The sequence below is a fragment of the Thermobia domestica genome, chromosome 16, assembly GCF_964235325.1.
Source record: "Thermobia domestica chromosome 16, izTheDome1.hap1.1, whole genome shotgun sequence".
NCBI lineage: Eukaryota > Metazoa > Arthropoda > Insecta > Zygentoma > Lepismatidae > Thermobia > Thermobia domestica.
Window position 1 is genome coordinate 184,905,472 of NC_137469.1, and position 16,405 is coordinate 184,921,876.

At 33.4% G+C, this 16,405-nt stretch overlaps 1 protein-coding gene across 1 annotated transcript in view; it reads left to right on the forward strand.

Moving 5' to 3' along the window:
* qsm (Zona pelucida superfamily protein qsm) overlaps window positions 1–4,747 on the forward strand; it is a 260,492-nt gene extending 255,745 nt beyond the window's left edge. The window contains exon 8 of the mRNA XM_081743373.1: window positions 606–4,747. Within this exon, the coding sequence (XP_081599499.1) occupies window positions 606–820 (215 nt within the window). The 3' untranslated portion in view covers window positions 821–4,747. The remainder of the gene's footprint in view (window positions 1–605) is intronic.
* Window positions 4,748–16,405: the final 11,658 nt, after the last annotated feature.

Here is a 16,405-nt window from a genome sequence, read left to right on the forward strand (position 1 = left end):
CAAAACACTCAAACAATAAGACATTGCAGGGTCCATTTAGTTGTAGTGCGACATCTTTATATTTTGAATTTTAACTAGCTCAGAATTTTGTACCATTCAAATGAACAAAGGAGGGGCATTTCAAATTTTGGACCACTTCGATCACCTGTAGTGCAACATCTTCAAGTTCGAATTTTTATTAGCTCAGAATTTTGTCCAATTTTTGTACATTTTTGTACCACCAAGGAAAAATTTTGTACCATTCAAATAAGTCAGGGACGGTCATTTAAAAATTTGGCCAGTTCGATCACCAAATTCGAATTTTAACTAGCTTGATGGTACAAAAATCTACAAAAAATTGGGAAAATTCTGAGCTAATTAAAATTTAAATTTGAGGATGTCGCACTACAACTAAATGGACTCGACAATGCATAATGTAGCGTGTATCAACCTTGTTTATACTATATTTAAAGAAAATCAATCGTAGCGAATAACACGTTTACATATTTGAGTAGACATGTTTTCCTCTCTTTTGACTCGCTTCTCTGAAAGAAATCCCACTCATATGAGAATATATATCTATCAATTGAGAATATATATTTTCTAATCAATTGTTTTTCTTTCAGCCACCCTGGTCGGAATGATGAAACCAGAGAAAAACGAAAGTCTGGGCAACAGCCAGCAGGATCACCTGAAACTAGCGACGGAAGAGATCCACGAAGAGTTTCATTACACTGTGATTGAGAAGGATGACATGAACAGCTCTGCGATCACAACTCTCCCCAATTCCTTCCTCTGTGCTTTCATAGTGTTGCTTAGTTTCTTTCAAGGAAGATATTAAAATAGGAACGACAGATAAAAATGGAAGAAACCTTAAGTTGCTCATTGTGCATTGTTCACGTGGATTCGTAAACAGATGCACGGTTCCTAACGTGTAAAGTAACCGTACTAGAACTTGTGATGCTTGAAGTAGAATATTTTACTACTCGTAGGGAGAAACCTACTTTAATGAAACAAACGACATTCTAATTTTTTATATATTTGATAAACTGATAGGACTAATTAATAATTAAAATGTAGCAAAAATGCATTTTTACATACATTAACAACAGAAAGACGGTGATTCATTACAGATACGTATAAAGCATGAGTGCAACTTACCTATTGATGTAAATAAAAGTTTCAAATTTGATGTGACTAGCCGAAATCATTAAGTGGATCCTTATGTGAGAAGAAATGCTATGGGAATAGCATACATAATTTTAACTCAGTAATTTTGAGATGTGGAAATATTCATCATTATGTAAAAGTTTTAGGTATGTCAAAGATGCTTTCTTGACTTGTTGTAATGCTCAATTGCTTGGTACGTTATTTTTTTTTAAAAGTTGTATTTTACGTTTGATAATTTTTAACGTAGTACACATTCTTGTATAGATCTTTTCATATTACAAGCACCAATTGTAAAAATCTTTCAACTTCGGGATAATTTACTTAAATAATATTAACATCCCATGTCATTCGCACAATTATTCGTAATTGTACGTTACGGATATTGCATTTTAATGATTTAAGCAAAGGAACTAAGTTATTTCACTAGACACGAACTGACAAAGGACTTTCCTGTTAAGAAACTTTGTACGTTAATTACGAGACATAAAATTACCTTCAATTGAGTAATTCTACTCCTTGTTAAATACAGTATTGGTAATTCTAAAATATTACTTAACGAAAGTGATATTCACTTATGTAATGTAGAGTTATCGAAGTTTGGTTTTGACAAAATGTTTTCCTGGTGTTTGTATTATATTACGATAAATAGCAGACAAATGAATACTCAAATTAAATCCTTAATTTTGTTCATATTTTGAAAATAATTATTTCCAAGGAAACAACTGGATTAATATTTCAGATGTTCAGGTGTAAAATGTGTTCCGATTTCACAGACGCTCCTTAGAGTAACTGTCTGGGTCATGTTACCTTTGGTATAGTAATTCAAAATAGAAATAACACAGCCTCTGAGCAAAGCACGTTTTTTTTTAAAAAAAAAAAAAAATAAAATAAAATAAAATAAAACAAAATAAAATATCGATGTGTAACAGTTTTTTCAACTAATTAAACATTTGGCTTCATCAGACACATTATAATCATCGATATTTTAATAAAATCACTGTTTTGCTCAGAAGCTGCATGTTATTTCTATCTCGTTAAAGTATCAATATTTTTTTGTGTGTTTAGGATTCCACCAAATATGTACTTTCCATGAAATTATGTAATTTAGCTATTAGATAAATTGTGCTTGGACGCAGCATAAACTAGAAGCAGTGTTCTTACTGTAACACGGAAATTTATCTGTGCAATAAATTGCATTGGGTCATAACACATCGCATCGACAAAGACGTCTTGATGCAGATTTGTTTCAAATCTACAATGCAGTTTCTTTAGTGTCAATATATTCTTAAATATTTCAGCATCAGAAGATTTTTAATCGATTTTAACATTGAACAAAATTAATATATTATTTTTAATGTTTTATCTTTTAAGTACTAATGTATATACATAAAATTATCGTGTAACTAATGAAATTTCCAATAATGTTCTATGCTTGTGTTTACCCTTTTATGGTTATGGAAATAGGGTTTGATTGCTAAACTCTCCAGTTGTAACCCTTAATTATTTTGTGCACAAGACTGACTGGATCCAGTGAATTAATTAAGCTTTGCATATGGAGAGTGGAATAACAGTCGCAAAAAGGGTGTGTTTGTGTTTGCTTCACTTCCAGTGTTTTTCTATTTTTATACCTTTGATTGATCTACATAAATGTTGGAACAGTTATTTAAAGAAAAAAAAAAACGAACATAATACGTAAAATGTATCAACACATTTAATCAAATTCATAAAATAGTAATTACAACGTAAATCTATGAAAACTTCATGTTTTGGAACAAAATGATCTAACCGAGAAGATACAACATGTGAAAGAGTAAGTTGACAGCTTCCATATTTACGTGTTTGTAGATACAGTTGGAGCTTCACAAAATTACTCGTGTATTAATAGTTTCTCTACATGTAAGATTAAATATATATTAATTAAAGAGATGCCACTGATAGTAAAATGTGTGTTTTCTATTAATTCTAGATTTATGGAATTCTGTCATAGATCATCCATCATATAGCAGATTTTAGTGGAAGAAATCTCTCTAAACGAATCTATATACGAGGGCTATGTTTTTCATCCTCTGCTAAGCCACCAGGGGGCAACAACATGAGACAGTGGGGATAAGGCAAAGAGGTTCATTTGACGTCGCCAACCCCACACAACGATAAAGACTCAGCCGTTCAATTGTCTTAGAATTGAAGCTCCTGCCAAGTATAAACTATGATATAATTCTATTCTCCAAACCCACATCTTGAAATTTCAGAGAATAGAAATTTGACAAATCGTACTCTACACCTATCGCAAATAACATGATTCTCGCGTTTCTGGAAGGTCGTTTGCCGCCATAGATTTTCACCCATGGCCGTCGATAATTTCCTTAATTCTTCAAGCCGGTTCGACGTTCATGTGCACGGACCTTCATAGTGCTTCTAGAGCCGGTTCAACGTACACCATATACATCCCGTGTAGTAGTGACGAAATTATGTATATTCTGCCATCTGTTGTTTTCCCACATGAACAAAAACGCGTGTCACTTAAGAGTAGATTACAATGTCCTGCCATCTGTTGGTTTTCCAAACTGTAGCACACAAAGTTGGACTTCTAAACTAATAAGAATAGAAGGTAGGAGGAGTACTTCGTCAGCGCAACTTGTACGTCCTATTATTATTATAGCATAAATGTCGTTATTTATACGATTTTGTGCAATGTGAAGCGTTCTTTATAAGTTCAGAAAATTTCATTGTAATTGAAAAAATAGTTTTTAAGATATGTTCAATTTTGTGACATTATGAGAAAATTACTGTTTTGGTGATTTAAAGTTACCGTCTCTCGCAGCAGCTGATGGGTATTTAACTCCCGGCTCGAAGGGTTAAACCCTGTGCAGCTGTCATGCACAGAATCATCACTAAAATTTCCCAACATTATTCTCATTCATTTGACGACGAATTGCGGCTGTCGCTTGGCAGGCGCTTCGATTGCATTCGATATTTCCACTTTCTACTCCACAGTGATTAAAGGCAGTCTGTATGTCGGTGTGAAGGGTGGGCAACATCCAATGTCTTATCCCAGTTTCGTCATCTTACATGGCTCTCCCCTAGCGCCTTAGCGGAGTAGAGTTGGAAAGAAATAGCCCTCGTAATTCAAAAACTTTAAAACAGCTGTAGAAACAAGGCAAATGCTCGTTGTACAAAAATGTTATCTTAATTTCAAAAGGAGTAAGTAAGGGACAAAACAAAGACCTCTTTGTAATTTATTGTGATCATAAAATCGCATGTTACCATATTTATGACAAGGAACAGGACAATTAAGAGTACCCACACCACAAAGGATATTTCTATTGTTTTTAACGTGTATTATTAAACATAGGCTCTCTTTTAAATCTTTTTGCTTTTTCTTCTTTACTATAATATCTGTATAACTTTGGTTTGTAAGTATGTAATCAAAACATTTTAATTTTTGGAAACTAAAGAACATGTAGTTATTGAAATTGTCGGTATAATTAAAATGCTAGTCCTAATAAAACTTAGCACAGATTGTGATTTTGAAAAAAAAAAAAAAATGGTGCTTAAAATTGACTATGTAGAAACTAAATAAAGAAACCACTTTCCAATATGTATTCTTTTCATTTCTATTACCAATCTAAATTTTAACGATTAAGGTAATAATGTTGGGTGGTAATAATGTTCTAAAGGATTTATATCTTGGCCCTTGATTGGCCGATCTCGCTCAAATGGCTTTCTCCTATGAAATGAAGTGTTTTGTCAATAAATCCATGCGCAGAGTTATTATACATTCTCAGCAAAACTTTACCCTCCTCCTTCGCAGAAAATACATTTCTCTAGATCAAGGTTTCTCAACCTGGGATTCACGAACGAAGGTGAAAAGAGAAATATGATACGGAACTGGTAAAAGATCAATGGATTAAGAAACGTGGAAGAATCTATTGATGAATTGGAGGAGCAGGCTTACGATTCATGAGTTGTGAAATGCAGTGCTGGACAAAAAAGAAAGAACTAAAAATAAATAAATAAACACTACGAAATGCAGTGCTGGACAAAAAAGAAAGAACTAAAAATAAATAAACACTATAGATGAGCAGGTGTCAAAATTCAGAACAGGTGTGCGAATTGTCCGGGATGTAACAAGTACGTGATTAAAATTTTACATTTGCACCTAATTAAAACATTTACCTTTCGTACAGATGGTTGTTAAAAGTGAAGGGAAAACTTTATTTTCTCTGGAAAGTATGGCCGTATCCTTTCATTTTCTATGTTCGTTATTCCTGGATGTATCTTTCATAACATGTCTGATGAAGGCAATGTTACACTGCCGCAAGTGTTACACAAGTATTACATATTTGGCGCTTTGGCCAATCTTGCTTTATTAATACTGGGGGTCACGGTTGCTCAGTGGCAGAGCGACTAGCTCTGGTTTGTGAGGACCTTGGTTCGATCCCCGCACAAGTAGAACAAACATCGTGTTCGAAAGTTTTCTCGGTACTCCCGTTTCCTCGCACAATTTCATTCCACAAATTCTTCCATCATCCTTCTCTTGCCTTAATCAACCGTGTTCCTTAGTCTAAAGGGCATACACGTAGGACGTTAAACTGGAAGAATTCATTTCAATTAATACTATGGAAATAATGTGATTAATGTTGTGCAGTGGAAAAATAAAGGTAATTCTTTATTTCCTATTTTGAATGACACATTTTTATATCTATATTTCTCTTCAAACACAGCAAAACGTATTAAACAAAACTTTAAAATATTAAAGAATCGTTTAAAAAAAGAAGAATGAAATTGGTGAAAAATTGGAAATTGGCATATTAAAGTAATACAAATGGAAAATAAAGGTCAGATACATAAGCCATAAGCAGCAATAATCAAAAAGGTTATTACAAACCAGAGCACACTGCAGTAAGTCAATAGGGAAACGGCACAAAAGTCGAAAGCAAAATAAATTCGAGTTTCAAGAATATATACTTATATTCTTCATTTGCATATTTTGATTCATACGAAAACATTGTTACGTAAAAAAAGTTTGAATGGAACGTAAATCACATTTCAAAACACGTAAAATGACAGACTTAAGTTTTCTTTTGTCTGAAATAGAGTTTTTTTGTCATCTTATGTTACTCGCTAATTTTTAAACGGTAACCTGTATGCTGTGTGTAACACTCAAATGATCTGATCGGTTGATAGACGATAACAGTACTCCCCTCGGGTTTTTTCTTTGTTTGTTTGTTCCAATATTTTACTGTATTTATTTCATTAAGTTTAGTGTCACAAGCATAACACGTTACGTTAAAGTTAGTTTCTCACAAAATGTTACACATGCTTCCACGAACAATCGTTAAATAAAGTTCGAAAATTACTGTAAGACTGTAGTAGGTACACTTTCCGTTCAGTCCTCAAGTTTCTCAATTTTTGCCTGCATAATCGTGTCTTTTTTTTTTTTTTTTAATTTATTTATTAGGTCAGACATTCTTTTCGAAATACACATTTGATAAGCCTATAATTCAGAAAAGATTCAGGTCATTTGTTAATCCACTGAGATCCGAAATAATGTCAATCATTCTTAACGGAACAAAAGCAACTAGAAACAAGTCTTCATCTCAGCATTCAGGATTTAGGATTTTCTGTTCATATATACCACAGCCAACAGTACTGTCAAACCCCCATTTACACATCAGTATGTTCCTTGTATATTTTTTGACGTCCACATATTGTGATATTCTGTGCACAATCTTCTGCAAGGTCTCTTCAACTACTACTTCCGCAGACGTGTCAATCACTGACACTTCCGGCAAAAATGTGTTATTCATCTATCGAGAAGTATGAATACTAGAAAACCAATTCTCGTGCAAAGCGTTAACAGCTCCTTAGAACTTCTAACTTTCTGTAAGATCAAGGTCAAGGTACAAGAATAGTGCTTCGACCGGTGACAAGCACCTCGAACTATCAGCACTACACGGTGGAGATGTTGATCTCTACGCTGACATTCCCCAGCAAAGTTAAGCTCTTCAACGGATCTTCGTCTTGCCAGCTCCACTACTTTTTTTTTGGGGGGGAGGGGGGCATTCTTCAAACAGATTGTGATCTTCCAAACTTGTTCTTCGATTCTGAGCCGGTCGATATACCCATTAATCTAGAGTGCCATGGTGCAAGAATCTTGTAGCTGTGATTAAAAAAAATGTTGCTACTCTACAATATTTCTCCATGTAAACATATTCTTGAAAGGGGCATGCAACAATTTTTTCATCTTCCAAGGAGTAATGTTCAACTTTCTGGGTCATCTTGCTTGCTACCTGCTATCGCCTTCCCACTGACAAAGAAAAAACAGTTTCGCCGCTTCCGAAAAGACAGATTCTTTTGGACGTGAATAGGAAACGCGCCAAAATACACATTTTTAATGAAGAGATTCACTATTTGTCCACTAGAATGCAGTGCTGCATGGGTGGAGATATCCTTCTTGCTTTCAGAAAGTTGTACTATGTAAATAGTAAACAGAAAGATTCATAGCAACCTAGCTTTACAGAAGTTTATTGGGAAGCTAGTACTTTTTTCCTTTCTAATAATCATCGCGCTTCCTGTTACACTTTTGTCATCGTTTGTTTATTTATTTTATTTCTTAAATCTACTTTTATTGTTTCTACAGTTTCGCAACCTGAAACGGAAAAGCAAGAATTCCAATATGGCTGAATTAGGTCATTTGGGTAAAACAACTAAGTGTGAAAATGCCCCGATTCATATATATTCTTACACGAAAAAAATACAGAATGCACACTACTGTAGAACCGAAAGGCGTATGAACTTGAGACATTCCCAAATAAAGACTATTATTACCTACATATACCACCATCAATTTGCTTAACAGCTGGTAATAGCCATTAGATAACGTTAAGGACAATCGACTATTTGTGTAATGATGGTTTCAAATAGTCCCATTGAAATCGACCTGCTAGACCCATAACAACGCATTCCAACACCGAATGAACGTTCAAATACAGAGTACTTACTCCAGAAACAACATACATGAGGAAAATAAATAGTAACACTTTGGACACTCATACAATACGAACGCGGAAAGAGTGCTGCTCTGAGTATGTTGTTTCTCTCATAGTGATGGCTGAACTAAGTCGATGTTTTTGTCATGTGGTATTGGTGTATGGATTTCCTTGTCCACAACTTTCTTCTGTTTGGCCTATTTGTCATTTCCTCTATGAGATTTTGAACGATTTTTGCTAGTTAAAGACGTTCGAGAAATTGGTCCATAACTTGTCTGTAGAGCATATCACTTCTTTTGTCTTTTGATAAAAATTTTCTACGTACATTGTCTGTCCTGTATAAACGTTCGTCACAAACTCTACCGAATTTACTTCTGCTATGAAGAATTTTTGCAATCCGAGCGTTGACTGGCGTTACTGGTAAGGTTAAGACAAAATCGTAGTCACCATCAGTTTATTTTTTTTAAAACCCGACTTAAGTTGCGGTCAGTCGACCTCACAGCACAAAGCTCTTTCCTTCTTTCGTTTGTCTGTGAAAGGATAAGGTACAAAGCGCGCACAAACCTCGTTTCCTTTAAATCTTCAATTGTAATCGTGTGGTAGGAGCCGATCCTCTCTTCTTCGTGATTACAGTCCGGCTGGTAGAAGAGTTAGCAGTGAGGGAGGCGGCTCATGGAATTGGATTGGCAGCAAATGGAAGATCCAAGTGTGACTTTCAAACTCTTTGTGCATTCTAGTGTACTGAGTGTATGGTTAACGCAATTAGTAACAGTGAGTGATAGTGTTGTACTGCTAGACGAAGACATTTTAGTGTCCTTTGGAACAGAAGAGAATCAATAGCCCTGCAGAATCTCAAAGCTAAATAGCTGAATATTATTTATTTTATTTTATTCATTTTTCCCCTTCTACAGGGCGTCCCTTTTATTTGAACTATTGTATACTGTTTTGTAATTATTCGCCAATATATTCTTTCCAGTTAAACGTAGTATATCGTTTGTGTTTGCATCCCTAGATTTCATCATCCAGTTTCATCCAAATATTTTGCAGGTAAAAGACACGGACGCTTCTCTCGTTGAACGACCACAATCGAATCCATAATATCCTTACAAATGCTCAAGTCTTCTGTTATCATGTGAAATAGAATGAGCGATTTTCGTAGCAACTTCTGAACCGTTTTGATATTTTCATTGGTGTAACTGGTTATGGAGCAGCCACTCTTGTGGTCTTAACATCTTCCTGAATCTCTAAAATCAAGTGTACCAAAGTAGACTACTCAAAATTAACTCTCCAAGACAATTACAGTTCCCAATATAACCACTTAAGACTTTAAAACAGGAAAAAAGTAAATATTTTTAATGTGTAGTAGAGTGAAAAAAATGAAATCTTTAAGTTTTACGTCCCAAGGTTATGCGAGCTAGGCTAAAGGAGACAGACGGTGACGATGAGAAATGAAGGAAATGGTGGAATGAAGAAAGTGGGAGAACCCGAGAAAACTTATGCACACGGTGTTTGTCCACCACCGTTTACTTGGCGTAAGCGGGGATCGCATCAGAGGTAAACGCTCTATCACTGAGCCACCGCGGCCCTTGTGTGTAGTAGTGAGCATGAAATATTGATAAGTAATATATCTTTACCACAGATTCGAAGAGACGCTTATGTATCTGGAGTAACTGTTTTAAGTAATTATGCGCATAATAATTGTATGTGTTTGGAAATGTTAGAAAATAATAAATAAAATGGAGACACTTATCTGGAGTTCTGACTCAAACCGTTATCTATTTATCTTTAAACCAACTAAATAACAGTTGTATCTTTTCTTATTTCCCCACGATACATTTAATCATCACATTTACATAAACAAATAAAATTTGTACAAAAATACTTGCAATGAACAGTTGCCAATAACAGTCTATAAAAGAGTGATATACAATAGAAATCAATTATTATTACCATCATTAGAGTAGGTAAAATACTAATACCCACTAAGTCACTCCTGCTGTAATTCACAATATACAGTTATAAAAATATCTTCAAATAACAACAGATATAAAATATAATTTCAACAATAAACATTTTATAAATGCTCTTACAGGACACAAAAACCAGAGGATTAATAGATTACATGGTGATTGCAGACATTTTCCTGTCGAAAGAAAACGGTTAGAAAACAATGGGAGGAAAACAGAATGTACAAGTCGCAATACATATACAATATGTATACTACTTCATTGATTCAAGATTACTTATAAAACATATTTTAATTAGCCAATGCTTCTGACTGGTACGGTAAATTTCAATCAGCACAAAAGGAAACACAACAGGGTTCCTACTGATCTGGAAAATTCCATTTTCCTTGACTTTCCTTGCCCTTTGGCGCGAAATTCCCTCACTCATGACAGGTGTCAAATGACGTTGACATATAAATAACGGTGTGTTGGTAGGTATGGAATGAGGCCAGGGGCTTGCAAGGTTTTGATATAATGACATATACCCATATTACTATATTGCTAGGAGATATACGGTGTAATCAGTTCATGTAATGAATATAGATTCTAATGGATTGAGTGAAATCTAGATGGATGTGGAATATTTGGAATCACGATTTATAATAGATATTGATCGATTTGTTTATACAAGATGGCTATAAAGAGTAGGAATATTAAATCACTAGAGATTGATTGAAGATATATTGATCAGAAAAGATTATGTACTGAAGATATAGTATGGTTTGTTTATTAGATTAATATTGAGACATATTCCATGTTAGTGTATTTATGGAATATTATGAAGATAATTAACTGAGTTGCGGTTGGTACAGATTAAGAATAAAGGTATAGAATAATTCAGTAGTAGTCGAGTGTATATTTTCCAATAGTTTTAACACGGTGAATATTTATATGTGAGAATATTTATTCTATAGAGACAAATAATAATCAATTGCTTATATGTATATTCCACTTACCTCCCATAAAAATCTGAACCATGTCGCATACTGTGATCATTAATATCTACCCACAATCGTCTGATAATCAATTACTCTGATGATATAATACTCCTTATACATTCATTTAGCTGATAATGGTTGGCTAAGTTGAAATTGGTGTACAATTAATGTTACAAAAAATATATTTTATAAAATTTCCCTGAGCTTCCCTGACCTACACCATTTTCCCTGAGTTTTCCCTGACTTTCCTGACCAGTAGGAATCCTGCATTAGAAATCGCAACAGAAATATTGTATAAAAGAAACAATCACATTTGCTTTTTGGATTTCTTCATAATAATATTTGTTTTAAAAGGAAAATATTCATTCAAATATTATAAGTGGGACCAGTCATTCAGTTACCTTTCTATTTATATCGAGTCTTGAATTCAAAAATAGGTCTTTTTCAGATTTGCTGCATGACAACTCAATTCTTGCACTCTATCCACATGGTTTAATTTACAATTAGCACGCAAAAATTTCAAATGTGTTTTTATTTTCTTTGTTAAGCACTTGAAATATTTTCCTATGAGCATACTAGAGCATATCTTGAACATAGCTCTACAAGGATCTAGGAACAAATAGTCCTAAATCATCATTACTACGTCAATAATCATATGATAATAATAACAGTGAAAGCAACAAAATAATTATTACAATCTATTAAACACATACATATATTGCAATATTGCAGCAACTCAGAAAATCAGACTTATTAGAGTATGTAACTATAATTTTAACTTCTCTTTTCAGAAACACAATGTGCCTCGTGGAAATATTTTAGGCGCTAATGCCAAATGATATGACACGCAAATTCTTTGAATATACAAATTCTCAGAACAGTTAAAAGTTTCCTTATTTCATATAAATTATTTTCCCATCTTTTAACTTCTACTGTTAACAATATGAAATATTAATATGCATTACCCTGAGGAAGTTACGGCATTTAATATACTTATAAAAAAAACTTTGTTCTTTACGGTGTAGTGTTAAGTCATCCAATCCGCTCATTGATTAATGTACAAAAATAAGCATCTGCTACTTCACCATACAAAGTTAAATCAATGTGATTCACAATTTGACTAGTCAATATAAGCAAATATACAATAAAGTAATTAGTAACATAAGCATTAATGTCGGATAATTTATACGAACGGTGGGAAGACATAGTTTATATTTCAACATAACACTTCTAATGAGCTGTTCTTGGCAATTTAAGTTATTGGTTTACACAAACAAACAATGATAATTGGAAAACGTATCGATTGGTAAAGAATTACAATGTGAAATGAAAATGCATCCAATGTTCATTGAAGAGTGAATCTTTCATTTTATTGTATTGATTCTTTGGATCACATTTACAAAGAAATAAATTACAACTGATAGGTAGTTACAGCTCTCGCAACAAAATGGCTCTCAGTGGATGGTATTCGGAACTGTCCGATCCTCTTATTATTGACATTGTAACTTAACGCGTGTCCAAAGACATTGCCATATTTTTCGTCTTCTTTTAACTCTGATTAATGATTACACATGAGAGTTTGCTTTTTCCTCTCTTTTCTCCTTTCGCCAACGAAAGGGACATGCTCCGAAAATGAATACACTAACCAACTGCCTGCAAATAGTTCATTCCTTCTGAACGGAAGAAGAAAGATTTTCTACTGAAAGTGTCAAATAACAAAACAACACAAATCATTCTAGTTTCCAGACTATTCTTTTCTTCGCCAAAACATTTAAAGACACTGCATTCCTTTGATAAGTGACAGAAAAGTCAGCTTTTACTCACCCCCTATTCTGGTCGAAAACTATCAAACCGTTCGAATTTCTTGACAACACCGGATTTCGGAGAAAATATCTATTTCACTGCCATGTGGTGGGAGGAAAAGGCTAATAGGTCAATTTTCTATACCACCCACTACGGCTTTTAAGCTTTTACGAGAAAATTACCTGCGATTCCATATTATATTAACCAACATTAAAAACGCTTTTCTAACTTCTAAGCTAATAGATAAAACAGAGCTATAATTTTCCATGATGCAAATAGCGAAAGGTAGAAATCGTTTGACGCTCTGCAATGCCACAAGATTAACAGTGTTGTCACCACAACATATAATTGTATTTTTTCAAACGGCACTACGCCAGATTGTTACATATTTTAAACCTATTAGTTAAACAATTATTAATTATTCAGTTACAAACTATGGACGCTCGAGTATTACAAACATGGAACGTTTGGAAGCCTTTACAACAGTAATAACACAAGTGAGACGGACAGGGCAATGTACATGCAAACTACCTTCGTGTTACATACTATGTTGATGATATGACGTACAGTATTTGAAATAAATAGGAACCAAGTTATAAAGGATTGATTTTTTGGTTTTGCTTCATTTTGAAATGCTACCTATGTATGTATCATATTCAATTACGCAGATGGTTTTCAACAGACTAATAACCATTATACTGTTTAAAGCAATTTATACCTCAAAACGTTGCAGAGATATAAGGAAAAGTGGAGACTGCTATAATACTTAAAATTGACGTATTTCTGGAAATTTTTAAAAATTATTGTTGGGCTTCACTTTGCTTCCATACCATTATACCAATTGTTTCTGGCAGATGTAATGATAAGTTCTCGAAATTACAAAATTTTAAGGAGTACTACACACTTTACATATCTTTTTCGTATCTCCGAAATCATTTGAGATATCAAATAGTTGTAGATTGTTTTATGATGTTTACGTCTATGTGATAAATATGATAATTATCTAAGCAGTTTTCGAAATAAAGACTGGAGAAATGTCAGATTTTCAATCCCTTGTATTTTTCTCTTAATTTCTTCGAAATACGTCGTATAGTGAACATAGTATACGACATTAAAGTAGTTTCAATGTGCAATCACCTTCAATCTTACTTGCGTTATTACTGTTGTATAGGCTTCCAAATTTTCGATGTTTGTGATACTGTAGGTCCTTAGTTTGCAGCATAAATAATTAATGTGGTCTTGCAGAATAATTAATGTGGTACTGTAAGTTTTCATTCAACATGTAGATTTGAAATATCTAATAATCTGACGTAGTGCTATTTGATAAAAAGAAAACAACTATGTTCGGTTTGCAACACTGTTAAAACTGGTAGCAGTGATGTATCGAAAAAGAAACAACAATGTTGGGTATGCAACACTTAACCTGGTAGCATTGCAGTATCCAACAATTTCCAATTGTCAATATATATCCTTGTTTTTTAATGCGGGATTTCATTTTATGAAATAAAATTACTCTAATCCTTCACAACAAAAGTACACATGTAATTCTGTCATCAAATTTACGAATGACTCTTCTATCGCTATCATCTACGAAAGCTGCATATATAATTTCCTTACCTTTCTTTAATTATCAGCAAAAATACTCTCGGAAAATATAAAATTTGACACTAAAATATCCAGGATTTCGTGAATTAAAGAAATGTAACTATTTCCAATATATTTCGATTGAATATACATCAGTCCTTAAGGAAGAAAAAGGACTAGAAAAAATAATAATAATTCGGGATTCCATGAAAAGTTATTACCCGAATATAGCAACATAAACAACTGAAACAAACAACATGAGAAAACTGCTACTTGTGTTGAGGAAGTAGAAGAAGGTGTTGCAAACTTATTAAATTATTATTGTGTATGAACTTTATTGTTCCTTACTAGTAAAAATGTTCTACACTAATAAAACCTAAGTTTAAAAATACAATTTTCACGTCAAGTAGGCTTTAATAATGGATGCATATTCGTATCCTTAAATTGATAATACATGGAAGCTGAAAAAAATTTACGAATATTACGTCCATGTAAGTCTTTCAGAAACCAATGGGTAGAGAAATGCATTGCATATGTTTACTTCATAAAATCTCAGATCTAGTTTACTTGAATACAAAATTTCTGCATTTGAAAGTATTCAAATTACGGAAGTTTTTATAAAGATCACGACACTTTCACAGTTTGAATGCGATTGTAACGAGAATCACATACTAACTATATATAAAACTACATGAACTGACTGACTGACATAAAAATAAAGGGGTGCTTTGAAATTTGGCATGATTGTAGCTTTTCGGGACTAACCCAGAAAAATTGCCAAAAGTAAATTTAGGAGGTCTAAAGAAATTCTCCATGGGCTTTTTTTTTTTAAACCTATAAACTCATATTTTAAGTACTTAGAATTGGAATAACAATTTGAACTTCAGTATGCTTGTACGCTTTCGTTATCATTACCTAAGTAAATCACAAATAATATAAATTTCCAACTTTAGAGTGGTTTTATGGGCAATTGAAAAATCTTTCCATGATACTAAATGGGACATCTCCTATACCTCAAAATGTTTAGCCACTTCCGGCAGGATTAGAATGATGAAATTTGACACGACTGTAGTCTTCCGAAACTAACCAACAGGAAAATTGCCAAAAGTGAATATTCTTAGTTTTTAAGGTGCCTAAAGGGATGATGAAGAAATTCCTCTGTTATTTAAATGTGCGTTTTCTTGGGATACAAAATCTTATCTTTTAGATAGTTGAAATAGGAAAAGAAACTTTAAATTCGGTAGAATTGTGGGTTTAAGAGGTGCGAGGCCGTAGACAAACGCGGGGTCTGGGGGCTGAGCCCCCAGCTAGCCGAAGGCTAGTTTGTATGATAAGACCGAACATAAAACCGGAACCAAAAAAAAGTATTTAGCTCCTTTTCTGAAAGACCAGAGCTGCAATATATCAAACATTTTCATTTACAAAGGTAATTTTATAAGTCTGCAAAACTTCTATGTATAATACAAGCACGGCTTTTCCTGTGTTTTACATACAGCTGTTTTGCATTTCTTCATTAATGTAAACTGCTTCACAGAATCATATGTTAATCTTTTTTCAACCTATTTTTCTTTGATGACTGCTGGGCATACAGTTGACCTATATCCCGAACATATTCTTCAATCTATGATACTGAAAGTATTTATCTTTAACTTTTATAAATTGTTAAGAATCATATAAAAATCACTACAAATGAACAATTCTTTAAATTCTCAACAATATTAAATATCAGTCGTTGAATTAAGGCACTTTTGATCAATATAATCATTCTGACACGTTTCTAGTGAGGCATGAGGAGCAGTACATAATTATAAGCACACACACTTGTCTTAGAACAAGTGTGAAAAACTGAGTCTGAAGTGATATGGAATGTGTTATTCAAGGGAAGAGAGGTCCATGTGACATTTTTAATATCGTATTTTGCTTTGTAGAAGTG